Source organism: Staurois parvus, unplaced genomic scaffold (genome assembly GCF_062004578.1).
Source record: "Staurois parvus isolate SC_StPar_1 unplaced genomic scaffold, SC_StPar_1.0 ptg000913l, whole genome shotgun sequence".
Classification (NCBI taxonomy): domain Eukaryota; kingdom Metazoa; phylum Chordata; class Amphibia; order Anura; family Ranidae; genus Staurois; species Staurois parvus.
This window is the reverse complement of record NW_028318709.1, coordinates 293,115-320,819: the sequence shown is the minus strand read 5'-3', so window position 1 is coordinate 320,819 and position 27,705 is coordinate 293,115. Positions and strand designations below refer to the sequence as shown.

At 47.1% G+C, this 27,705-nt stretch overlaps 1 protein-coding gene across 5 annotated transcripts in view; it reads right to left on the bottom strand.

Annotated features, from left to right (window-relative positions):
• Positions 1 to 11,174: 11,174 nt before the first annotated feature.
• The window catches only part of LOC149442087 (beta-arrestin-1), a 176,406-nt gene continuing 159,875 nt past the window's right edge, over positions 11,175 to 27,705 (bottom strand). For 3 of the 5 annotated variants that reach the window (XM_089656532.1, XM_089656530.1, XM_089656531.1), the window contains 2 exons: positions 25,615 to 25,666; positions 11,175 to 18,779 (listed from right to left, as the gene is read on the bottom strand). In XM_089656532.1, the coding sequence (XP_089512658.1) occupies positions 18,668 to 18,779; positions 25,615 to 25,666 (164 nt within the window). In that variant the 3' untranslated portion in view covers positions 11,175 to 18,667. Of the gene's footprint in view, positions 18,780 to 25,438; positions 25,455 to 25,614; positions 25,667 to 27,705 lie in introns of all 5 variants that reach the window. The other 2 variants (XM_089656535.1, XM_089656534.1) reach the window with 1 other exon arrangement.

Below are 27,705 nucleotides of genomic sequence, written 5' to 3'. Positions count from 1 at the left end.
GTTTATTCCACTTACAATCGTTTTGTTGGGTGGGGCTTTTTTTTCTGCGTAGAAAAGCCCAAAATCCAAAGAGCACCTTCAGGATTGTTAAGGGATATAAATGACACATCTAATTTCCTGACTCCCTAAAGCTTTTTTCGGAGGTCCTGAAGTGCCAGTACAGTACAAAAACCCTAAAAATTACCCCATTTGGGAAAGCAGAAACCCCAATGGATTTGGCAGGAGGCACAACAAGTCTTCTGAAGATCTAATTTCTTGCCCCAATTTTTAACAATATGAAGAATGTAAATGAAATTAGATTGTTTTTCCCACTAGGTTATCATTTCAATAAGTTTTTCTCTCACACAGTATGGAAATACTTACATCCCAAAACACATTCTGCTCCTCTTGAGTATGAGGGGACCACATGGGTGAGGCTTTTTTCTGCATAAAGAGGCCCAAAATCCAGTGAGTACCTTCAGAATTGCTAAGGGAGATAATTTACACATCTATATTCCTGACTGCCTAAAGCTTTTTTTGGAGGTCCTGAAGTGCCAGAACAGTAAAAAAACCCTAAAAATGACCCCATTTGGGAAAGCAGAAACCCCAAGGGATTTGGTAAGAGGCACAACGAGAAGATCTAATTTCTTGCCCCAATTTTTAACAATATGAATGTAAATTAAATTGGATTTTTTTCCCCATAAGTTTGTCATTTCAATAAGATATTTCTCACACACAGTATGGGCATACTTACACCCCAAAACACATTTTGCTCCTCCTCTTGAGTATGGGGGGACCACATGGGTGAGGCTTTTTTTCTGCATAGAGAGGTTCAAAATCCAATGAGCACCTTCAGGATTTCTAAGTGGCAGGCATTACACATCTGATTTCTTGACTGCCTATCACGTCTTTGGAGGCCCTGAAGTGCCAGGACAGTACAAACACCCCGAAATTTCAGAATGCGGACACCCCAAGGTATTTGTTAAGATGCATGGCGAGACTTTTTTTTGAAGATTATATATTTTATTGGAGCCAATTTGGGGCCTCCGAAGTCCATGTTCCGATTATTGAACCCCTGATAGTAAAATTTGAGCTGACCTCATTCAAAGACCGCATAGATGAAGAACACGAGACTCGGCATGGAGCAACTTTTTCGACTTTTGGGTATAATAAACTCGATTGGTTTGAATCATCTGACGCATTGATTTAACATAGATCATGGAGAAGCTAGAGTCGTTCATCATTTCACCAAGATCATCCCGCAAGAATAATTCCGAGGAGGGATGTGAGTCTGACCTTGTGAGTGCGTGTCATGTCAGATTATAAATGGACGGATGTGCCAATCCCAATTCCTCTTCTTGAATACTGAAATGATGACTAATTAAGACTGATGTATCTTAGTGCTGACCTCTCTGTGGGGTGAATATTGGAGTATATTATTATTATACAGTATTTATAAAGCGCTGATAGTTCGCTCAGCGCTGTACATTACAAAGGGGGACAGAACATGTGACAGAGCAGTAACAATACAATGCAAAACCTGAGGGGATCGAGGGCCCTGCTCTTTCGAGCTTACAATCTAGGAGGGAGGGGATGGTGGCACAGGAGGAGATAGCTGTGGGGGATGGAGTGGTAGGAAGAGTGGAGGAGGTCGGCAAGTTAGCAGGGGGTGGGGTAGGCTTCCCTGAAGAGATGGGTTTTCAGGGTGCGCCTAAAGGAGAGGAGAGTAGGTGATAATCTGATGGGTTGGGGCAGGGAGTTCCACAGGATGGGTGACACCCTGGAGAAGTCCTGGAGGCGGGCATGGGAGGAGGAGACCAGGGAACTAGAGAGAAGGAGGTCTTGTGAGGAGCGAAGTGTGTGTGTTGGGTGGTACTTGGATATTAGGTCAGTGATGTAGTTCGGGGCAGTATGGTGAACAGCTTTGTACGTCAGCGTTAGGATTTTGAATTTGATCCGTTGGGCAATCAGATGCCAGTGGAGGGATTGGCAGAGGGGGGTGGCAGAAACGGAGCGGTTGGTGAGGTGGATGAGTCTGGCTGCCGTATTCAGGATGGACTGAAGCGGGGATAGCCAGCGGCGAGGCAGGCCAGTGAGGAGGGAGTTGCAGTAGTCGAGTCGTGATATGATGAGGGAGTGGATGAGCTGTTTAGTGGTTTCTGGGGTTAGGAACGTGCGGATTTTGGCGATGTTGCGGAGGTGGAGTCTGCACGGGTTTTGACTTGGGGCTGGAAGGATAGGTTGGAGTCCAGAATGACACCAAGTACTCTGGCCTGCGGGACGGGTTTGATGGTGGCGTTGTTGGATGTGATGGAGAAGTCAATGGGGGGTGGTGTCCAGGCTGGGGGGAAGACTAGAAACTCGGTTTTGGAGAGGTTCAATTTAAGGAAGTGGAGCGACATCCAGTCTGATATGTCGTTCAGTACATTTGTGATTCGGGCGGAGACTGAGGGGGTGAGGTGGGGGGTTGAGAGATAGATTTGTGTGTTGTCGGCATAGAGGTGGTAGTTGAAGCCGTGACAGTGTATGAGTTGGCCAAGGGAGGAGGTGTAGATGGAGAAGAGAAGGGGCCCAAGGATGAAGCTTTGAGGGACCCCAACAGAGAGGGGGAGTGAGGGGGAGGTGGTAGCGTTATAGGTAATGCTGAAAGAGCGTTGTGACAGATAGGACGAGAGCCAGGAGAGAGCAGAATCTCTGAGGCCGAGGGAGTGTAGTTTTTTGAGGAGGAGGGGGTGGTGGACTGTGTCGAAGGCCGCAGAGAGGTCAAGGAGTAGGAGCACTGAATAGTGGCCATTAACTTTGGCGGTTAGCAGGTCGTTGGTGATTTGAGTAAGGCGGTTTCGGTGGAGTGTAGGGGACGGAAGCCGGACTGTAGGGGATCAAGGAGGTTGTTGTCGTTGAGGTGAGAGCTTAGGCGAGTGTGGAATAAGCGCTGGAGGAGTTTGGATGTGAATGGGAGCAGGGAGATGGGTCTGAGGTTGTTCGGGTCATTGGAGTCCAGGGAGGGCTTTTTAAGTATGGGGGTGACGTGTGCATGTTTCAGAGGGGAAGGGAATGCACCAGAAGAGAGCGAGAGATTAAAGATGTGGGTGAGGGAGCGTAGGATGGGGGGGAAGGGAGGTCGTAGGAGTTGTGAGGGGATAGGGTCGAGGGGGCAGGTGGTGAGGCGGGCATCAGAGAAGACCTTGGAAACCTCCTCAATGGTAGTAAGGTCAAAGGTGTGGAGTGTTGAGGGGGATTCAGTGTGAGGAATGTTGGGTGGGGTGGAGGTGGAGGTCAGAGCAGTGGTGGGGCCGTGGGAGAGGGGTGATGAGGGAGTGGCTGTGTGAGAGGGGACGGGTTTGGAGGGAGTGTGAGCAGCGATGAAGTTCCTGCGGATTGTGTCGAGGGAGAGGGGTGATGAGGGGGTAGTTGTGCGAGAGGGGACGGGTTTGGAGGGAGTGTGAGCTGCGGTGATGTCCCTGCGAATTGTGTCAATCTTGTTTTTGAAGTGATTGGCAATCTCAAGGGCGGTGAGTGAGGTGCTGGGTGGAGGTGGGGGTGGAGAGAGTTAAAGGTGGAGAAGAGTCGGCGAGGATTGGAGGAGAGGGTCTTGATGAGGGTCAGGAAGTAGGCTTGTTTGGCTGCGTGGAGGGAGGAGGTGTAGGTGTAGAAGGCAGATTTGTAGCGGGTGAAGGCTTGTTGGGATTTGGTTTTGCGCCATAGTCGCTCCAGGCCACGACTGTGTCGTTTGAGAGTTGTGGTGTGATCAGTCTGCCAGGGCTGGAGCGGTCGGGGTCTGATGTTTTGTGTGGTTAAAGGTGCTAGTGAGTCAAGGGCTGTTGACAGCGCGTTGTTATAGGCAGTCATAGCCAGGTCAGGGCAGGACAGGGGGAGGATGCTGTCGTGGAGTTGATCAGCTGCAGAGTGGAGGGGGGCAGGGTTAAGGTTGCGGAGGTTACGGCTGGTAGTAGTGTGACATTTGGAGGGGTAGGCATTGGAAGACGAGGAGATAGAGAAAGTAATAAGGTTGTGGTCAGAGAGAGGGAAGGGGGTGTTAGTGAGGTTGTGGGGAGTGCAGCGGTTGGAGAAGACAAGGTCTAGGATATTTCCGAGTGGGTGGTGGATTGTATGCACTGTGCAAGTCCAAAGGAGGAGATTAGGTGGAGGAGTTGGGATGTGGCCGGGTTGTCAATGTTGACAGGGATGTTGAAATCCCCAAGGATGATGGTGGGTAGCTCAGAGGAGAGGAAGAAGGGTAACCAGGAGGAAAAGTCTACCAGGAAGCAGGATACGGGTCCAGGAGGCCGGTAGAAGATTATAGGCAGCCATGAGGTTCGTAGATTGACAATTTGGTGTTGTGGGTTCATACGATAAATTCCACCATCAGTAGCCATGAAATTATTATTGGAACACATAATCCATAAAGGGAAAGTCTGCCAAGGCATGATACAGCTTTACAGGGCAATTGAAACGTTCAGGTAAACTTTATTCCTGGCCCCCAAAACACACTCTGCTCCTCTTGAGTATGAGGGGACTACATGGGTGAGGCTTTTTTCTGCATAGAGAGGTCCAAAATCCAATGAGCACCTTCAGGATTTCAAAGTGGCATACATTACACATCTGATTTATTAATTGCCTATCACGTCTTTGGAGGCCCTGAAGTGCCAGGACAGTACAAACACCCCGAAATTTCAGAATGCAGACACCACAAGGTATTTGTTAAGAGGCATAAATTCCACCATTAGTCGCCATGAACTGATTATTGGAACACATAATCTGTAAAGGGAAAGTTGGCCAAGGCATGATACGGCTTTACTTTAAAGGGCAATGGAAACGTTCAGGTAAACCCTATTCCTGCCCCCCCCCCCAAAAAAAAAAATACACTCTGCTCCACCTCATGATTATGAGGGGACTACATCGGTGAGGTTTTTTCTGCATAGAGAGGCCCAGAATCCAAGGAGCACTTTCAGGTAAACCCTATTCCTGCCCCCCCCAAAAAAAAAAAAACACACTCTGCTCCTCCTCTTGAGTATGAGGGAACTACATGGGTGAGGCTTTTTTCTGCATAGAGAGGCCCAAAATCCAATGAGCACCTTCAGGTAAACCCTATTCCTGGCCCCCTAAAAAAACACACTCTGCTCCTCCTCTTGAGTATGAGGGAACTACATGGGTGAGGCTTTTTGTCTGCATAGAGAGGCCCCAAATCCAAGGAGCACCTTCAGGTAAACCCTATTCCTGGCCCTTTAATTAGGTCTTAACGCCAGGAGGCAGGATGGGTTTCTTGATTATGCGACCGCTGTGATTGGCTGTCACTAGCTCCTGATCGCAATCGGTTTAGTTGGACTCTGAAGTTCAGTTCCAGCGTGCAGATCGGTATCCCACCTCTTGACCACCTGAACCCGGGTGCAGCTCTGAAATTGCTTTCACATTTGCCCCGGTGTGAATGGGGCAAAATCGATTGTCCCCCTTTTTATTTCCTCCACAGGTCAAATGTTCTTCAGTCAATGAAAATGAGAGCCATCTGGGGGAAAATACCGCTTTAGGGCCACTAGAGCCGAAGGAAACACATACTCAGGATCCTCAGGTCCATCTAGTGCCCACAACTTGGCATTCCCCCCCTATGTTTTATGAATAACGTTCGACCCGTAGGGGAAATAGAGGGAGAACATTCGATTTTTGACCCATTCGCCACAACCAACGTGGCAGCAGTTTTACTGGAAGGATAGCTATGCAACTCCCCCCCCCCACAGCGCAAGGGGGGGTTTCAAGCATGCTGGCAGGGGGGGCTGGCTTTTCTAATCTGGCTGTGGAAAACGAACCCCCCGGGAGATTTGTAGCTCTTGCCAAACACATCACACATGGAGGCGTCCATGTGCATGAGATCGAAGACTCTGAAGCACCCGGAATGGATTGGATGAATTGGATCATGGAGTATTTTACTGGTGTCTCCGCCCCTTTTGGGGCAATATCTACGCCTTTTATCACTCCCATCCATAAGAGTGGAAATCTCCCCCCCCCCAAAACAATCATTTTTAGGGGTTACAACATCTGTTACATTTGTATTGCGGTCAACGTCAAAATTGAACTTTTTTTTGTGACACCCTATGTGTCGTAAGGTGTCACTGAAACGGGAAAGGTGAAATCTTCTGCAACTGGAGCATTATTCCTCCCATTCCCACTACTTCTTCCACTGACACCAATAATTCCTCCCACTGACACCAACAATGGGGCATTATTCCTCCCATTCCCACTACTTCTTCCACTGACACCAATAATTCCACCCACTGACACCAACAATGGGGCATTGTTCCTCCCATTCCCACTATTTCTGCCACTGACGCCAATAATTTCTCCCGCTGATACCAACAATGGGGCATTATTCCTCCCATGCCCACTACTTCTTCCACTGACACCAATAATTCCTGTCACTGACACCAACAATGGGGCATTATTCCTCACATTCCCACTACTTCTTCCACTGACACCAATAATTTCTGTCACTGACACCAATGATGGGGCATTATTCCTCCCATTCCCACTACTTCTTCTAATAACACCAATAATTTCTTCCCCTGATACCAACAATGGGGCATTATTCCTCCCAATCCCACTACTTCTTCCACTGACACCAATAATTCCTGTCACTGACACCAATGATGGGGCACTCTTTATTCCCCTAATACCAAAGTTGAAGTACTATTCCTCCCACTGACACCAATGATGGGGCACTCTTTATTCCCCTAATACCAAAGATGGAGTATTATTCCTCCCACTGACACCAATGATGGAATACTATTCCTACCAATGACACCAACCATAGGGCACCATGGAAACCAACATTCAGAGCACTATTACCAAAGATGGGGTACCGTTCCTCCCTCTGACTCCAGGACATTTTCTACTCTCACTGGCCACAGTCCGGCTCCCCAGATGTTTGGAGGACAGTCAACCTGCCCCTTGTATCGATAGTCTGGAGACCCCGTGCTCTACAATCGCATGACCACCCTGCTCAATGCTGCGCTCTAAGGACGTGGACCATTCCGGGTTTTTTTTCCAAGTCCGTCGGCTTGTGCACAGTCCCCGCCCTTGGTGGCCACGCCCCTCTTACGCATTTCACCCGGATTGGGCTGCTCCGTAGAGTTGGATGTCCTTCGAGTGTGGTCCTGCACTTTGTGCCTTGGTCCTTGTGTGGAGCGAGAAGTCCTCCTTATGGAACCTACTGAGGACGTTGAACTGAGACGATATACACAAGGAGCTTGGTCTTGCTCTTCTGGCACTGGGATTGGCTGTCACAGTGGTCACATGATTGGGAGCCCTACCCACCCAATCATGAAGGAAGACCAAGAGTTGACTATGACACCTTGGTCACACGGCAATCATGCTCTTAGCACAGAAACCTCGGTCATCCATGGATGAATACGTGTGGCATGTGGGCGCTAAAGCCTCTTTTTCCACCATTTTTGGTGGCAACTGGGTTGTGACGGAAAGTCTGGAGCCCAGAGTTCTTCTTCGGGGCTCAGATGTTGGCTGTAGTTAGGAGGCTTCACAACGACACCAAATGAAGGGTAGGTTCACCTTCACAATAAAATTGCACCCAGGGGATTCAAAAAAATATTACTAGGTTTATAGATGGAGCTTCTTGGCATACTGTAGGCTGTGGTCATGGCCCCTCCCAGGCCTATCCCAAAAAGTTCCCCCTCTGTGGTATCTAGACCACAAGCACCATAGGTATGAGGGTTCAGGCACGTTCCGATCCTGTTCATATGGAGCACGTTCCCCCTCTCTGTAGGGCAAGCTCACCCACCACTGCGCATGCTCGGGGTCTGAATACCTGCAGTGCTGGGACTGTGCTGGCAATAGTCAGCCCAAGCTGTGGTCTACTGTAGGCCATTGGTTCACAACCTGATTGAGACCAGGGCTCGGTATGTTTGTAGCCTTGTGGCCTAGATACCACGGAGGGGGAGTTTTTAGGGATAAGCCTGGGAGGAGCAATGAAAACCTTCCATGCCCTAATTTGGAAGGCTCTGGATGGCACTGGGTGTCACTGGGGGGGAGTGGGGAGTTCTGGATGGGGTTTAGGGGACTCTGCAGTAAACGTGTTGGACCTGTAGTGGATGAGGTTTCTAGACGGAGCTGGGGACAGCTGTTGGAGGATGAGGTCTCTGAAGGGGGCTGAGGGCACTGCAGGGGTTGGGAGGCATGTGGGACACAGTTTAGGCATTAGGGGAGGTTGGGGGCTCAGCAAAAAGCTAGGGGGCACTAGGGAGGTTGGAGGGCACTGTGAGCACTGAAAGCTCCTAGGGTGCCTGGAGGCACTGTGAGAGTTTGAGGGGAAATCGGACCACTATAGGAGGTTGGGTGGTACTATAGGAGCTGGGAAGCTTTGTGGTAGGTTAGGGTATCTGTGACTAGCTGGAGGCCTGGAAGGAGGGAGACCATGGTATAGCAGTGTGCCTCAGCATGCTGGTTGAAAACCCCTGCTATACCATGCTATACCATGGTCTCTCTCCTTCCAAGCTTCCAGCTAGTCCCTGATACCCTAACATACCACAAAGCTTCCCAGCTCCTATAATACCACCCAACGTCCTATAGTGGTCCGATTTCCCCTCAAACTCTCACTTTTGGGACAACAACGACCTTACTTGAAGATCCATTGAAACAGAAGACTTGTTGGCCCTGTAGAGGATGATGTTTCTGAAGAGAGCTTGGGACAATGGTCAAGGATGGGGTCTCTGGAGGGGACTATGGGTCTCTCTAGGTGGCTGGATCAATGGGGAGGACTGGATGGCACTGTGAAAAACCATTAGTGGGACTAGGGGGGCTGGAGGCTCTGCAGCAAGCTAGAGAACACTGTCAGTGGGTACTGTGGGAGGTTAGCAGGCACTGTGGGGGATCAAGGGCTCTTGGGGGGCTGAGGGTATTGTAAGAGTATGGGGCCACTGTCAGGACTGAGGGTTCTTAGGAGGCTTGGAGCCACTAAGAGAGATTGAGGGGCACTATGGACTACTTTGGGAGGTTGGGTGGCCCGGTGGTAGCTGGAGGCATTGTGGGAGGTTAGGGGATCTGAGGCTAGCTGGAGGCCCGGGAGGAGGGAGACCATGGCACAGCAGTGTGCCACAGCACGCTGGTTGAAAACCACTGCCTTAAACTTTTGGGGCAATAACGACCTTACTTGAAGATCCATTGATAAAGCAGACTTGGTGGCCCTGTAGAGGATGATGTTTCTGAAGAGAGCTTGGGATAATGGTCAGGGATGGGGTCTCTGGAGGGGACTATGGGTCTCTCTAATTGGTTGGGGGTTTTGCAGGGTCAATGTGGGAGACTGGATGGCACTGTGGAACACCATTAGTGGGACTGGAGGCTCTGCGGCAAGCTAGAGGGCACTGCTGGTGTAGGTGGGCACAGCGGGAGGCTGGTAGGCACTGTGGGAGAATGGTGAGCACTCTGGGGACTGAGTGCTCTTAGGGGGCTGAGGGCACTGTAAGAGTATGAGGGGCACTATGGGAGCTGAGAGGCACTGTGGGAGAATGGCGAGCACTAAGGGGACTAAGGGGTTTTCGGGGGCATAGAGGCACTGTGATAAATTGAGGAGCGCTGTCGACCATTTTTGGGAGGTTGGGTGGCCCTGTGGTAGCTGGGAGGCATTGTGGGAGGTTAGGGGATCGGCAGCTAGCTGGAGGCCCGGGAGGAGGGAGGCCGCGGCACGGCAGTGGGCCATGGCCCGGTGGTTGAGAACCACTGGTCAGGGCAAGGTGTGAGGGGTGTTTTTTGGGACAGGCTTAAGGAGGGCGGTAGATGGCCTACAGGTATGAGGGGCACTATGGGTGCTGAGAGACATTGTGGGAGAATGGCGAGCACTAAGGGGACTAAGGGGTTTTCAGGGGCTTAGAGGCACTGTGAGAAATTGAGGAGCGCAGTGGACAATTTTGGGAGGTTCGGTGGCCCTGTGGTAGCCGGGAGGCATTGTGGGAGGTTAGGGATCGGCAGCTAGCTAGAGGCCACAGCACGGCTGTGGGCCATGGCCCGGTGGTTGAGAACCGCTGATCAGGGCAAGGTGTGAGGGGAGTTTTTGGGGACAGGCTTAAGAAGGGCCATAGATGGCCTTCGGGTATGCGGGGCACTATGGGAGCTGAGAGACATTGTGGGAGAATGGCAAGCACTAAGGGGTTTTCGGGGCTTAGAAGCACTGTGAGAAATTGAGGAGCGCTGTGGACCACTTTTGGAGGTTAGGTGGCCCTGTGGTAGCCGGGAGGCATTGTGGGAGGTTAGGGATCGGCAGCTAGCTAGAGGCCTGGGAGGAGGGAGGCCGCGGCTCGGCAGTGGGCCATGGCCCGGTGATTGAGAACCACTGGTCAGGGCAAGGTGTGAGGGGAATTTTTGGGGACAGGCTTAAGGAGGGCGGTAGATGGCCTATAGGTATGAGGGGCACTATGGGAGCTGAGAGACATTGTGGGAGAATGGCAAGCACTAAGGGGACTAAGGGGTTTTCGGGGGCTTATAGGCACTGTGAGAAATTGAGGAGCGCTGTGGACCACTTTTGGAGGTTGGGTGGCCCTGTGGTAGCTGGGAGGCATTGTGGGAGGTTGGGAATTGGCAGCTAGCTAGAGACCATGGCACGGCAGTGGGCCATGGCCCGGTGGTTGAGAACCGCTGGTCAGGGCAAGGTGTGAGGGGAGTTTTTGGGGACAGGCTTAAAAACGGCGGTAGATGGCCTATAGGTATGAGGGGCACTATGAAAGCTGACAGACATTGTGGGAGAATGGCGAGCACTAAGGGGACTAAGGGGTTTTCAGGGGCTTAGAGGCACTGTGAGAAATTGAGGACTGCTGTGGACCACTTTTGGAGGTTGGGTGGCCCTGTGGTAGCCAGGAGGCATTGTGGGAGGTTAGGGATCGGCAGCTAGCTAGAGGCCTTGGCACGGCAGTGGGCCATGGCCTGGTGGTTGAGAACCACTGGTCAGGGCAAGGTGTGAGGGGAGTTTTTGGGGGACAAGATTAGGAAGGGCCGTAGAAGGCCTACAGGGGTGCCATTGAATAAAACACCACGTAAATGAAAATTGTACATCACTCGGTATCATAAAGTACACCATAGATGCCAAAATGCGCCTGACATTGCCCCCTGCAGGATCCCCGCAGTATAACTATAACAGGTAAAGAAAAGAATAAATGAGTATTTAAAAAAAAAAAAAAAAAAAAACCACGCGGACAAAGGGAAACATTTTCACAAGTTCTGGTCAATTTACTAAATATACATCTTTTACAGGAAACAACGTGAAGATTCCTTATACAAAGTGAAATATTTACAAGGAAAAACGCGCAGACATGGGGCGGAGGAATGTGATTGGAGCGGAAGGATGAGCAATGCGTGACGCTTCAAAGGGACGCAATAAATCATCTTCGGGGACACAAGGCAAACAAAGGTCATCGATCAGAGCAAGATGTCCTAATGTAGCAAATCCGATACAAAAAGACAAAAATCAATACGGCTCTGTACTCATGAATACATCATCCAGTGTGAAGCCTCTGGAACTCCCTGTACAGCAGAGCTCAGAACGAAGGACGGAGAAGCAGCACAAGGAGCCAATCAGGTGTGCCGCAGTACTTACAAAGAGCATGCGGATGGTCTATTTTTTGGCAGGTCCTATTTCTGCTTAGTAGTGCCGCACCACAGCTGTGCATTGCCCATTCCCCCTTATCTCTACTGAAAGACTGCTGACCATCTTCAGTTTTTAATTATGTGAAAACCCCACAAGGCTCCTGGTAGCCTGGTTCTGAGGTCAGGTGAGAGGGATTGTGGACATTAGCATTCCGGCTTAATCGATCAAACAAAAAGCATTAACAAGGGAGTGTAGCTTTGTCTGCTGCCTGGGGTTCTCATCCACCTTAAATCGGGTCACAAAGAAAGAGCGGGCCCCAACAACGCCAGCTAAGTGTAAAGCTTTTTTCTTTTTTTAAATTAAAATAGCCCCATCTAGTGTCTGAAAAAAGTAACTGCAATGCTTACCTGGTCTCCACCTCAGTAGCTTTGCCCCACCACAAGGTGTCCTTTGAAGACGACTGAGGACATACCGTGAGAGCAGAGGGTCGTGGAACCACCCCTTAAAGGGGCATCTGCCCTGCAATCGCATACACAGATGAGGGATGCGGCGCTCTCGTTATCACCTCACTCTCTGCTCCAAGCCCAACCAGTTTTGCTCATCTTCGTGGACGCTTGAGAAGAGGCAAATACCCCCCTTATTTTTTCTGGAGCCAAAACATTGTGTTCTTGGTGGCCTTTCACTGATACTAAGAATCCTTCCACTTCATGACAGTGGAACTCTAAAGAGTAGAGTGGCCGATGTGGACTTAAATATTCCAAAGGAGCCATCACTCAACCTTCACTCCTTCCTTAATACCAAGTCCAACCCTTGCATCGTCTGGGCCCACCACTGATGGAGGGAGTAGGTCTAGTCTGAGTCAGAATGGAAAATGTGCTAGAGAAAAAACTATGTATGTTAGAGCAAAAAAATATCAATTATATTCTAATATTCCCTTCTATGTTATCCTGAAAGTACAAAAAAAATACCTGTTCGTATGCCAGAAATCCAGTGAACTCCTCATTTCCTGCTTGGGTTGACAACACAACGCCTCTGCTGCACTGGAGTCCCAGCTGACATTGTCATCCCTCGCCTGTCCCCCCTCCACATTCCCAGAAAAACAGTGCTATTAGCCTGACTTCCATGAGATAACCACACACTAAGGGTAAGGAAAAGGCTCTTGGAAGATGTAGCTCTGGGGCCATGCCTACATCAATAGGAACTCAATATATATCATGGATAATGTATGTACACCCACTACAGTTTAGAGGCACCAACTAGTTTATGTATTGTATAAAAGTTGTCTGGGATAATAAACGTATACAATGTATCATATGTATACGTGTCAAATACAAAGTAGAGCAAAGTAAATCGGTCAGACTAGGATTTCTCAGCCAGGGTTCCATGGAATCCCAGGGTTCTTCAAGAGGTTTCTCAGCCAGGGTTTCATGGAATCCCAGGGTTCTTCAAGATGTTTCTCAGCCAGGGTTGCATGGAATCCCAGGATTCCTCCAGAGGTTTCTCAGCTAGGGTCCCATGGAATCCCAGGGTTCTTCAAGAGGTTTCTCAGCCAGGGTTCCATGGAATCCCAGGGTTCCTACAGAGGTTTCTCAGCCAGGGTTCCATGAAATCCCAAGGTTCCTCCAAAAGTTTCTCAGCCAGGGTTCCATGGAATCCCAGGGTTCCTCCAGAGATTTCTCAGCCAGGGTTCCATGGAATCCCAAGGTTCCTCCAGAGGTTTCTCAGCCAGGGTTCCATGGAACCCCAGGGTTCCTCCAGAGGTTTATCAGCCAGGGTTCCATGGAATCCCAGGGTTCCTCCAGAGGTTTATCAGCCAGGGTTCCATGGAATCCTAGGGTTCCTCAAGAGGTTTCTCAGCCAGGGTTCAATGGAATCCCAGGGTTCCTCCAGACGTTTCTCAGCCAGGGTTCCATGGAATCCCAGGGTTCCTCAAGAGGTTTCTCTGCCAGGGTTCAATGGAATCCCAGAGTTCCTCCAGAGGTTTCTCAGCCAGGGTTCCATGGAATCCCAAGGTTCCTCAAGAGGTTTATCAGCCAGGGTTCCATGGAATCCCAGGGTTCCTCCAGAGGTTTATCAGCCAGGGTTCCATGAAATCCCAGGGTTCCTCCAGAGGTTTCTCAGCCAGGGTTCCATGGAATACCAGGGTTCCTCAAGAGGTTTCTCAGCCAGGGTTCCATGGAATCCCAGGGTTCCTCCAGAAGTTTCTCAGCCAGGGTTCCATGGAATCCCAGGGTTCCTCCAGAGGTTTCTCAGCCAGGGTTCCATGGAATACCAGGGTTCCTCAAGAGGTTTCTCAGCCAGGGTTCCATGGAATCCCAGGGTTCCTCCAGAGGTTTCTCAGCCAGGGTTCCTCCAAAGGTTTCTCAGCTAGGGTTCCATGGAATCCCAGGGTTCCTCCAGAGGTTTCTCAGCCAGGGTTCCATGGAATCCCAGGGTTCCTCAAGAGGTTTCTCAGCCAGGGTTCCATGGAATCCCAGGGTTCCTCCAAAGGTTTCTCAGCTAGGGTTCCATGGAATCCCAGGGTTCCTCCAGAGGTTGCTAGGGGTTCCCTGAGCAACTAGCCATTTCTTCCTCTCAGATAAGTTCCCACTGACACCACTGATCCTATTAGCTATCTTTAAAGGGGTAATTCCTCCCAATGACCACAAGTGTAAAGAGCATTCTTCCCACTGACCATCACACTAGTGCAGGGGTCTCCAAACTTTCTAAACAAAGGGCCAGTTTACTGTCCTTCAGACTTTAGGAGGACCAGACTGTAGCCAATCAGCAGTAGAAAATATCCATGCATCAGTTGGAGTAATCAATACCCCATTTTTGGTGTTAGTAGGAGGAATAGTGCCCCATTGTTTGGGTCATTGGAAAGGAATTGTGCCCCATCAATGGTGTCATTGGACCCCATTGTTAGGGTTATGGGGAGGAATTGTGCCCCATCATTTATGTCACTGGGACCCATTTCTGGTGACATTGGGAAGAATTGTGCCCCATTGTTGGTCTCATTGATAAGAACTGGACCCCATCGTTTGGGTCATTGGGAGGATTTTGTGCCCCTTTGTTGGTGTCAGTGAATTAAATTGTGCCCCAGTAAGGGCTGGATAAATGCAAGCAAAGGGCCACATCTGGCCCCTGGGCTGCAGTTTGGAGACCACTGCACTAATGTATCATTATTATTATTATACAGGATTATAGCGCAGATGACGGAGAAGTTTACAAGGGCGGTTATTTCAAGGGTTCCTTTGTGTTGAAAAGGTGGAGTCAGACATTGAGACAAAATTGAGGCCCCGAAATATTGGATGTTTTGACCTCACATTTGTCTCGTCGAGATTTTTGGACCATCATCTTTGTTATGCTTTATCCCTATACTTTGTATCTCATATGTTCTCTACTTTGTATTTCATGCTTCACTGTCACTGTGTATAAATATGATACGTTGTGTATGTTTAGTATCCGTGACTACTTTTTTCATTGGGAAGTTGGTGAGATGGCCCCTGAAATCAGTCTAAGCCCCCCCACCGTGCTCTTTCTTATACTATACATTCACTTGTGAAGAGGTGTGTGTACAAGATGCCAGGGATGGGTCCTGGACAGGAGATATATGTGTCCCGATTATTTGGGTTGTGGTCCCTTTAGAGAGATAAGAAACATTTTTGGAGTACGCAGGGATTCTCACTCTGAGAGGTTCTGAGGTGGTCCTTTTAGAAAGGAGAACGCTGATTAACAGTTTTCTCAGGATTGGCAAGTCCTGGCATGGGACCCAGGACCAGGACTAGGGGTGGGCAGGAGGGTAAGCTACCTGGGCACTGTGGTATCATGTGAGACCCAACTTCCAGTTGCCGGGTGAAAGCAGCTGGCTTGAATTGGAATCTGGAAATCAGAGGGCCTACTCATCTCAGACAGGGCCCTCTGAGTTTCCTTTGTTACATAGGTGGTAGTTGGGGCCAAAGGTCAACTTTTGCAGTGAAGCCCATAAGCTCCAAGCTACGTCTATGCTCCTGTGGCCTTTATCTTGATCTCAAGGCAAGTGGGAACCTCAAACCCTGGTGTGGGACTTGTTTATACTGGTGCTGAGCCAATTCTTTGTGTACCTGGAGTGTGGACTTGTTTTTGTGTGATATGCTGAGGGAAGCCAGGGTGACAGGACAAGTCCTTTACCCAAGTGGCTCACTCTCTGCTCAGCCCTTCCCCGCCCTGCTCAAACATGCACACAAGATGGTGGAAAGTAGACCCCACTCTCAGTTGCCGGGTGAAAGCAGTGGGCTTGAATGGGAATCTGGAAATCAAAGGGTCCACCCATCCCAGGCAGGGCCCAGGCCTGGCCCTCTGAGTTTCCTCTGTTACGTAGGTGGTAGTTGGGGCCAAAGGTCAACTTTTGCAGCGAAGCCCATAAGCTCCAAGCTACGTCTATGCTCCTGTGGCCTTTATCTGGATCCCAAGGCAGGTGGGAACCTCAAACCCTGGTGTGGGACTTGTTTATACTGGTGGTGAGCCAATTCTTTGTGTACCCAGAGTGTGGACTTGTTTTTGTGTGATATGCTAAGGGAAGCCAGAGTGACGGGACAAGTCCTTTACCCAAGTGGCTCACTCTCTGCTCAGCCCTTTCCCGCCCTGCTCAAACGTGCACACAAGATGGTGGAAAGTAGACCCCACTCTCACTTGCTGGGTGAAAGCAGCGGGCTTGAATGGGAATCCGGAAATCAGAGGATCCACCCATCCCAGGCAGGGTCCTCTGAGTTTCCTCTGTTACATAGGTGGTAGTTGGGGCTCAAGGTCAACTTTTGCAGCAAATCCCATAAGCTCCAAGCTATGCCTATGCTCCTGTGAAACATTTTTTGGAGTACGCAGGGATTCTCACTCTGAGAGGATCTGAGGTGGTCCTTTTCGAAAGGAGAAAGCTGATTAACAGTTTTCTCAGGATTGGCAAGTCCTGGCATGGAACCCAGGGCCAGGACTAGGGGTGGGCAGGAGGGTCAGCTTCCTCGGCACTGTGGTATCATGTGAGACCCCACTCTCAGTTGCTGGGTGAAAGCAGCTGGCTTGAATTGGAATTTAGAAATCAGAGGAATCCACCCATCCCAGGCAGGGTCCTCTGAGTTTCCTCTGTTACATAGGTGGTAGTTGGGGCCCAAGGTCAACTTTTGCAGCAAATCCCATAAGCTCCAAGCTACGCCTATGCTCCTGTGGCCTTTATCTGGATCCCAAGGCAGGTGGGAACCTCAAACCCTGGTGTGGGTCTTGTTTATACTGGTGGTGAGCCAATTCTTTATTTTGTGTACCCAGTGTGTGGACTTGTTTTTGTGTGAAATCAGAGGGTCCACCCATCCCAAGCCGGACCCTTTGAGTTTGCTCTGTTACATAGTGGTAGTTAGGACCAGGGGCGGACTGACAACTCATAGGGCCCCCGGGCAATAGGGGATCATGGGGCCCCTGTGTCTTCGCCCACACTCAAACCACACTCAAAAAAGCCTATGAAAAGGTACCAGGGGCATCTCATGGGGCCCCCTACTGACCCCGAGCCCTTGGTCAGTGCCCGAGTTCCCAAATGGTCAGTCCGCCCCTGGTTGGGGCCCAAGGTCAACTTTTGCAGCGAAGCCCATAAGCTCCATGCCGGGCCCTCCGAGTTTCTTCTGTTACATAGGAGGTAGTTGGGGCCCAAGGTCAACTTTTGCAGCGAAGCCCATAAGCTCCAAGCTACGTCTATGCTCCTGTGGCCTTTATCTGGATCACAAGACAGGTGGGAACCTCAAACCCTGGTGTGGGACTTGTTTATACTGGTGGTGAGCCAATTCTTTGTGTACCTGAAGTGTGGACTTGTTTTTGTCTGATACGCTGAGGGAAGCCATTTTGTTTTTAAAAGTCTGGCTGGTGATTCCCCCCCCCCCCCCCCCTTCATGTCCGCTCTTTGACTAACCTCCCAAGCCTGGCGATGAGTAGGAAAAGCTGTGTCCTGCTACAGGAACAAAGTAAAAGAAGAAAAAACGAATGCCGGGACATGATGTAGAGGTGGAGAGGGGAGGTTTGGGGGGTCAATTGGGGTGATGCCTGGAAATGCACTTTAAGCACAAAAATACCCAACACTCCCATGGATGAATGAAGTATTTCTAAAACAACAAGTTCACATCTATTCATCGTATATCTGAGTATAGAGTATAGTAGGTAGGTTCCGTTAATCTCTAAAAGGCCATAGAATGAAGAAATCCTAGAACCCGATGACCAAAAACAACCAAAAAACATTCATGAACGACCTTCCCTTGGGACAAGAGGTCGAATTCTAATGTCCTACTAAGTTTCCTTCTATGAGGTCCATCGATCATTTCCCGAACAAAAAAAAAAAAATCAAATTCTGCAAAATGATTCGGATTCTGTAAAATAAACGTTTTCACAGTTTGCCCAAAACCCCCCCAAAAAAGGTCGGAAAGTCGGAAATTGGCGATTTCCGTCACCGGCGTTTTCGGGGACCTAAGCCAGTCTTTAAAGCGGGAACACTTAAACGGCTACATCGAAATATTTTCTGACAGATACGTCGATCTCTGTAGACAGAACCCTCAGTTCTGGCTCCCCAAGACGTCATGACGTCATCTAGTGCCCGCCCCCCCCAACTCTGCAGTTCTACAAACGTCATACAGTAAGAAGGAATTCTTTTTTTTTTTTTTTTTTTCTTTTTTTACAAAATACATGTTGCTTTTGATTTTTCTGAAACCACGGAATCTATAGAATTCTTTTTTTTTTTTTGTTTTGTTTTTTTGTGTGTGTAACAAATACTTATATGATACTAACGGAATTATACAAAATGCATAAAAGACTCGATTAATACAAAAGTGCTACAAGAACTCCTTACGTACTGTAAGTTGATGCACAGACCATGATTGTACGCTTTTTAATTTTTGCTAAATTTTTTTTTTTTTTTTTTTTTTTTTTTATCGTGTGCGTGTAAGATAGGTGTAGCCGGAACTGAAGGAGGAGAGCACGATGCGCGGTGACGGTTATGGCACAGCTGTAAGATTATAAGGGCTTGCCGAATCAATGTGACGGTCGGGCTCTTTGGAGTAGAAAGGAAAAGGAGCCCCGATTCCACGACTTTTATACCCGGTGAGGAGGTCACGACGGAAAGGCTTCTTATCTGTCGTTCGTCAGAGGGGAGTTCGTCCCTTCGTCCTCCTCCTCTTTGTCGTCTTTCATCCCTTTCAGTCTTTGACGGGCGAAGTCTTCGAAAACGATATCGTCATCGCTGATGGGGGAGGGTAAAAAAAGGACAAAGTTAGTCTGGGATTTCATAAGAGCATGCCAGAGCGTTTCGTGAACGCGCGCATTTGCGCGCTTTTTATTTTGTTAGCATTTTTCGCGCCGCACGCATAGGGCAGCTTATTCATTTTCCCATCAAAAAGGCCGGAGCCACAGTGCGGTCAGCATATATGGTCATCCTTTATTAATGACAAGGCAATACAGCCAAATAGAAATCCGACGCGTTTCGTCCGTTAGGCTGTAATCATGGATACCATAAACGTATCATAATCACTAAAAATGATGATCAAAAAAATCACATGATCCAGGAAAAGTAATTTCTTTTCCCTTCCACATTTTTTGTTCACGTACCTTTTCCTGGATCATGGTAGAGATGATTAAGGCCTAATGGACGAAACACGTTGGGTGACAATCCACAAAAAGTAGCATTTTTCTCTTTCCCATTTTTTGTTCAGGTACCTTTTCCTGGATCATGGTAGCAATGTTTAAGGCCTAATGGACGAAACACGTTGGGTGACGAGCCACAAAAAGTAGCATTTTTCTCTTCCCATTTTTTGTTCATGTGGCTTTTTCTGGATCATCATTCATTGACAAGGCAATACAGCCAAATAGAAATCCTACGTGTTTCGTCTATTAGGCCTTAATCATGGATACCATAAAAGTATCACACTTACTATAAATAACGATCAAAAAAATCACGTGATCCAGAAAAAGTAAAAAAATTTTCTCTTCCCCGTTTTTGTTCAGGTACCTTTTCCTGGATCATGGTAGCGATGATTAAGGCCTAATGGACAAAACACGTTGGGTGACGAGCCACAAAAAGTAGCATTTTTCTCTTTCCATTTTTTGTTCAGGTGGCTTTTTCTGGATCATCATTCAATGCATTTCGTCCATTAGGCCTTAATCATGGATACCATAAAAGTATCACAATCACTAACAAAAATGATCAAAAAAATCACATGATCCAGGAAAAGTAATTTTTTTTCTCTTCCACATTTTTTGTTCAGGTACCTTTTCCTGGATCATGGTAGTGATGATTAAGGCCTAATGGACGAAACATGTTGGGTGACGATCCACAAAAAGTAGCATTTTTCTCTTTCCCATTTTTGTTCAGGTGGCTTTTTCTGGATCATCATTCAATGCGTTTCGTCCATTAGGCCTTAATCATGGATACCATAAAAGTATCACAATCACTAAAAATGATGATCAAAAAAATCACATGATCCAGGAAAAGTAATTTTTTTTCTCTTCCACATTTTTTGTTCAGGTTCCTTTTCCTGGATCATGGTAGCGATGATTAAGGACTAATGGACGAAACACGTTGGGTGACGAGCCACAAAAAGTAGCATTTTTCTCTTTCCATTTTTTGTTCAGGTGGCTTTTTCTGGATCATCATTCAATGACAAGGCAATACAGCCAAATAGAAATCCTACGTGTTTCGTCTATTAGGCCTTAATCGTGGATACCATAAAAGTATCACACTCACTATAAATAACGATCAAAAAAATCACATGATCCAGAAAAAGTTAAAAAATGTTCTCTTCCCCGTTTTTTGTTTAGGTACCTTTTCCTGGATCGTGGTAGTGATAATTAAGGCCTAATGGACGAAACGCGTTGGGTGACGATCCACGAAAAGTAGCATTTTTTTCTTTTCCCCGGTTTTTGTTCAGGTGACTTTTCCTGGATCATGGTAGCAATGATTGAATCCTAATGGATGAAGCGCATTGGAAGACGATCCAGGAAAAGTAAAATTTTTTTCTCTTCCCCGTTTTTTGTTCAGGTGGCTTCTCCTGGATCATGAGCCAACGCATTTCGTCCATTAGTCCTTAATCCTGGATACCATAAAAGTATCACAATTACTATAAATAATGATGAAAAAAATCACAAGATCCAGGAAAAGTAATTTTTTTTCTCTTCCCCAGTTTTTGTTCAGGTGGCTTTTCCTGGATCATCATTCAACGCGTTTCGTCCATTAGGCCTTAATCATGGATACCATAAAAGTATCTCAATTACTATAAATAACGATCCAAAAAAAATCATATGATCCAGGAAAAGAAACTTTTTTTTCTCTTCCCCATTTTTTGTTCAGGTGACTCTTCCTGGATCATGGTAAGTGATGATTAAGGCCTAATGGATGAAACACGTTAAATATTGATCCAGGAAAAGTAAATTTTTTTTATCTTCTCCGATTTTTGTTCAGATGGCTTTTCCTGGATCATGGTAGCAATGATTACGTCCTAATGGATGAAGCGCATTGGAAGACGATTCAGGAAAAGTAATTTTTTTTTCTCTTCCACATTTTTTGTTGAGGTGGCTTTTCCTGGATCATCAGCCAATGCATTTCGTCCATTAGGCCTTAATCATGGATACCATAAAAGTATCACAATTACCATAAATAATGATTCAAAAAAATCACATGATCCAAGAAAAGTAATTTTTTTTCTCTTCCACAGTTTTTGTTCAGGTGGCTTTTCCTGGATCATCATTCAACGCGTTTCGTCCATTAGGTCTTAATCATGGATACCATAAAAGTGTCACAATTACTATTAATAACGATCCAAAATAAATCCTATGATCCAGGAAAAGAAACTTTTTTTTCTCTTCCCCATTTTTTGTTCAGATGACTCCTCCTGGATCATGGTAGCGATGATTAAGGCCTAGTGGAAAAAACATGTTGGCTGATGATCCAGGAAAAGTCAAAAACATTTTTCTCTTCCACATTTTTTGTTCAGTTGGCTGTTCCTGGATCATCAGCCAACGCATTTCGTCCATTAGACCTCAATCATGGATACCATAAAAGTATCACAATTACTATAAATAATGATCAAAAAAATCACATGATCCACGTATTATTATAGTGATTGTGATACTTCTATGGAAGCCATGATTAAGCCCTAATGGTCGAAACGTGTTGGAGATGATCCAGGAAAAGTCACCTGCACAGAAAATGGGGAAGGGAAAAAAATTTGACTTTTCCTGGATCACGTGATTTTTTTGGATCATTATCTGTAGTGATTGTGATACTTTTATCGTAGAAATGATTAAGGCCTAATGGACGAAACGCGTTGGTTTTTTATTCGGCTGTATCCCACTATATTTTATGGTAGAAATGATTAAGGCCTAATGGACGAAACGCGTTGGTTTTCTATTCGGCTGTATCCCACTATATTTTATGGTAGAAATGATTAGGGCCTAATGGACGAAACGCGTTGGTTTTCTATTCGGCTGTATCCCACTATAATTATGGATGACCGTATATGCTGAATGTGCTGTGGTTCTGGAATTTTTGGTGGACTTTGCAGCACTGAAGGTTACCTGAGACCGTTTAGCCTGAGCAATGGACATTTAGAGTTACTAATGGCAGAGGAGGGTGCAGCGCTGTCCCGTCTGTTTCAGCTCATTCATGTTAATGGGCTGCTGCGCTACGCTACGCACAACAAATGGGCCGAAGTAGCTCCTGTAGCTTTTTTGAGCGATGAGTTTTATGCCTTTTTCGAACTAAGCCTTTGTCATGCATTGCATTTCGTCAAAGCGCGCAAAATGTGAGATGTTGCCTACATTCACGAAACGCTCAGATGTGAATGGGGCCTTAAGGGTAACCTAAGTGGCATGAAAAACGACATATATCAGAGTTTAGAGTCTTATGGCGTCCTAGGTGGACCCAGAATGTCTTTTTCAGCAGGCTGACTAGGAAGCCCTCGTGGGCCACCCACCTCCTTGTCATCAATGAGAATTGATTGGTTTTCCTTCAGCTGTTCATTTACTAGCTTTCCATATGGAAAGGACATCTTTGAAGGCATTCAGGTACTCATTAGGGTTGGTAATGAAGATGACTTGGACATTCCGGGGAAGGGGGTTATGGGCACATATTAAGCAATCCTTTGGAGGACTATATTTGTAAAAAAGGTTAAGAACTCCTGATATACAGTATGGTGTACACTCACTGAGCACTTTATTGGGAGGTCCTATACACCGGCCTATTCATACAATTATCAAATCATGTGGCAGTAGAGTTGTGTATAAAATCCTACAGATACTGGTCAGGATTTTCAGTTATTATTCAAATCAAACACCAGAATGGGATAAGATGTAGGCTAAGTGATTGTGACCGTGGCATGATTGTTGAGGCCAGGTATTAGGTATTTCGGGATCTGCTGATCTCCTGAGATTTTCACATACAACGGTCTCTAGAAAAAATTAAAAACCATCCAGTGGGCATCAGTTCTGAGGACTGATGCTCAATCTTGAGGAGAATGGACAGAGAATGGTCAAACTGGTTGGAGTTTAAGGAAAGGCTCCAGGAAATTAGACCACCACTTTTTTCAACTGTGGTGAGCAGAAAACCATCTCAGGATGTCAAACAGTGGGAAGCTTGAGATGGGTGACCTCCTCAAACCATGGAACCTTGAGGAGGATACCCTACTCAACACATTGAACCTTGAGGAGGGTGACCTCTTCAGCACATGGGACCCTGAGAAGGAAGACCTCAACACATGGAACATTGAGAAGGATGTCCTCCTCAACACATGGATCCTTGAGAAAGATGACCACCTCAACACATGGAACCTTGAGAATGATGTCATCCCCAACACATGGATCCTTGAGGACGATGACCTCCCCAACACATGGAACCTTGAGGAGGATGACCTCCTCAACATACGGAACCTTAAGAAGGAAGATCTCCTTAACACTTGAAACCTTGAGGAAGATGACTTCCTCAACACATGAAATCTTGAGAAGGAAAACCTCCTCAACACATGGAACGTGGAGGGGGATGGCCTTCCCAGCACATGGAACCTCGAGAAGGAAGGACTCCTTAACCCATGGAACCTTGAAATGGAAGACCTCCTCAACACATGGAAAGTTGATGAAGAAGACCTCCTCAACAGATGGAACCTTGAGAAGGAAGACCTCCTCACCACATGGAACCTTAAGGAGGATGACCTCCTCAACACGTGGAACCTTGAAATGGAAGACCTCCTCAACACGTGGAACCTTGAAATGGAAGACCTCCTCAACACGTGGAGCCTTGAGGAGGATGACTTCTTCAACACATGGAACCTTAAAGTGATTCTAAAAGCTTCTTTTTTTTTTAAATAACAAACATGTCTATACTTACCTGATGTGTGTAGTATTTTTGCACAGAGCAGCCTGGATCCTCCTCTTTTCGGGTCCCCTGCCAGCACTCCCGGCCCCTCTCTCCTGTCGGGTGTCCCCAGAGCAAGCAGCTTGCTCTGGGTATCCATTCACACATGGAGCCACGGCCCCACCCCTTCTCGCTTCTCATTGGCTCACTGGCTGTGAATGACAGCAGTGGGAGCCAATGGTTCCCACTTCTGTCTCAACCAATGAGAAGAGGGAGTCCTAGGATAGCCAAGACTCCAGTGAACATCGTTGGATTCAGAGGGGGCTTAGGTGAACACAGAAGGTTTTTTACTTTCACGCATGGCATGCATGAAGGTAAAAAACCTTGAGCCTTTACAACCACTTTAAGAAGGAAGACCTCCTCAACACATGGAACCTTGAGAAGGAAGACCTCCTGAACACATGGAACCTTGAGAAGGAAGACCTCCTCAACACATGGAGCCTTGAGAAAGAAGACTTCCTCAACACATGGAACCTTGAGATGGAAGACCTCCTCAACACATGGAGTCTTGAGAAGGAAGACCTCCTCAACACATGGAACCTTGAAAAGGAAGACTTCCTCAACACATGGAACCTTGAGAAGGAAGACCTCCTCAACACATGGAACCTTGAGAAGGAAGACCTCCTCAACACATGGAACCTTGAGAAGGAAGACCTCCTCAACACATGAAACCTTGAGGAGAATGACTTTCTCAAAGCATGGAACCTTAAAGAAGATGAACTACAACAGTAGAAGACCACATTGGGTTCCTGTCCAGCAAAAACAGAAAGTTGAGGCTGTAGTTGGCAAAGGGTTACCAAAACTGGATAGAATGGAATAATAAGCCTTGTTTGATGGATCTCCATTTTTGCTGAGGAGAATGACTTTCTCAAAACATGGAACATTAAAGAGGATGAACTACAACAGCAGAAGGCCACGTTGGGTTCCTGTCCACCAAAAACCGAAAGCTGAGGCTGCAGTGGGCAAAGGGTCACCAAAACTGGACAGAATGGAATAATAAGCCTTGTTTGATTGATCTCCATTTTTGCTGAGGAACACAGATGGCACACTGGTCACGAGATCTGAATTCAGTAGAACACGTTAGGATGAGGAGAAATGAGAGATTCTAAGGATGAGGAGAAATGAGAGATTCTACTGATGATTTTGAGAAACGAGTGGTGCAACCATTTCAACACACACCAAAAATGCTTGTGGAATCCTGAATCCACGCCGCAAAGAACTAAGGGAAGCCTGACCCAATATTTGCATCGTGCTCCTTACAAACTGCTCAGTGAGTGTATATATAATAAGTATGAAGTCTCCTCTAAGATAAAGTGTCAATAAAACCACAAATTTAACACATACTAAATCTAATAGTACAATAACAAAAATAATGGTTTCAACGTATGCAATGTTTTATTTTTTTTCATTAGCCGTTTGTGATGTTGCAGAGCATAAAACCGCCTGGAAAGCGAGAAAACAGCAATGTGCACATTAAAAAAAAAATACTGAAGTCTTACTTTGCTTTTCCCTTCCCTATAGGCATGCAGAGAAGCGTGGAAGCCATGCAAAAAAAAATAAAAATGATCAGACAAGACATGCGTTAGTAAGGCACAAGCAGCTCCCGCATCGCGGAATGACGTCAGTCAGTTAATAGAAATGACATGGCTTTGACAATCAGGCATGTCCCGCTTACTTTGTATCAAACTCTATCAGATTTGTATCTATAGGTGCTTCATTCTCTGGAACTAAAAAGAAAAACAAGTGGTTAACGTTAAAGTCCCTGAAAACACAGAACGTGGAATACTCCTGTAAAGAAAACAAAAAAACTTGACTTAGTAAAAGCTTTTTTTAGATTTTGAACTACCTGGAGAAGGTTTGGAACCCTATCAAGCATTTGGGTTGCTCTCCATGTCTTCATTGGGGAGATTTACATTCATTTCCTGCTGGTAGTGCCATGAAAAAAGGGAAATTCCCCACAATGGTGACACATGCAACAATGAATATCAATGAAGAAATACAGTATATTCACCACTTCCAAGCCCATAAGAACACCCCCGAAGCAACCTGAGCACCAAAAGCTCATCCTATGCTCCACAATGCCACTGAACCCAAAAACGAAAAAGCTGGTGGCACTCCATTAAAATTCAATACAGTTTTATTGTTCCACACAAGCCAACATGAAGTCCCTGTAAACACGGAACGTGGAATACTCCTGTAAAGGAAACAAAACTTGATTTTGTAAAAGCTTTCTTTTAGGTCTTGAATTACGTGGAGAAGGTTTGGAACCCTATCAAGCATTTGGGTTGCTCTCCGTGTCTTCATTGGGGAGATTTACATTCATTTCCTGCTGGAAGTGCCATGAAAAAAAAGAAATTCCCCACAATGGTGACACAGGCAACAATGAATATCAATGAAGAAATATATTCTCCACTTCTAAGTCCATAAGGACACCCTCCAAGCAACCTGAGTACCAAAAGCTCATCCTATGCCCCAAACTGCCACTGAACCCAAAAAAGAAAAAATTGGTGGCACTCCATTAAAATTCAATACAGTTTTATTGTTCTAGACAAGCCAACATGAAGTCCCTGTCTGGGACCTGCTCCTTTGATGTTGTTTATCCAAGGAACTGAGGTCAATCTTGGAGATGATTAAGCCCGGCCTCTTGAGTTACCGACAAGTTGGGTTCTGCGCTAGCTACATTTTTTTTAGGTCCTTCCTTCCTACCTGGTGTAATATAAATAGGGTTAAGGATGGGGTTGGTTATGCCTTGGAGGGGAAGGGGTTAACCTGTTCTGGTCTCCTTTACCGGGTTTGTTTAGGTCTTGACTCCCTACCCGGTGTTATATAAATAGGGGTAAGGTTGGGACTGGTTCTGCCCAAGTAGGGAAGGGGTTACCCTGTTCTGGTCTCCTTTACAGGGTATTTTAGGTCTTGCCTTCCTACCTGGTGTAATATAAATAGGGGTAAGGTTGGGCCTGAAAGAGAGAGAGGCCACTCACACTCTGACCCGTGCCTTCTACTATGGACTGAGGGCATTAAAGAATCTGCATTGGAGCACTGGATTGCCGGAGAACTACCATTCTTTGGGAAATGCCAACTGTGGACTCACTCCTGTGACTCCTCCTCCCAAAAGGTGCCTCTCCGTGTTGCCTAGGGAAACTTAGTCTTTGGGAGCAGTGAGGTGGACCTGCCTGGCCCCGCCTGGTCCCAGACAATGATGAGCGTGAACACACAAGCCAAAGGTACCCCATGTGCACGGACGAAGGTAGTCCCCACCCACACGCATGTTTGTATTTTGAATGGCACATGCGTGGCGCGAAAGCCAATATTCCTTATTAATTTCAGTAGACCAAGAGCCAGTGCATGCTCAGTATGAGTGGCAGGTGAGATTTCCCTGGAAGGCACTGGTAAAATAACCTTCCCAGGGGGTACCTGTGAGGCCCTGGATGTGCCACCAGTGCCTCAATAGACCAGTTTTCATATTCCGAGGGAAAACCAGATCACAATTGCAAAAGGAGAAGACACACTTCTGGGAACAAAATGGTACATCAACAGCCTATGGTCTTTTGGGCTTCCAGCATGTTGCTATACCTTTACAAACACCACAGCTAGAGCAGATATTCTATCTGAGCCTGATCTTGGTGATGTTATCCTTCTCCTCCTTCGAGGCCCACTGCGTCAGACTATTCTCCCCAACCCCCCTGAAGATTGCTGTGATATATCGGCCTCCTGGATCCATACCCCCCTTCCTGGATGACTTTTCCTCCTGGCTACCCTTCTTCCT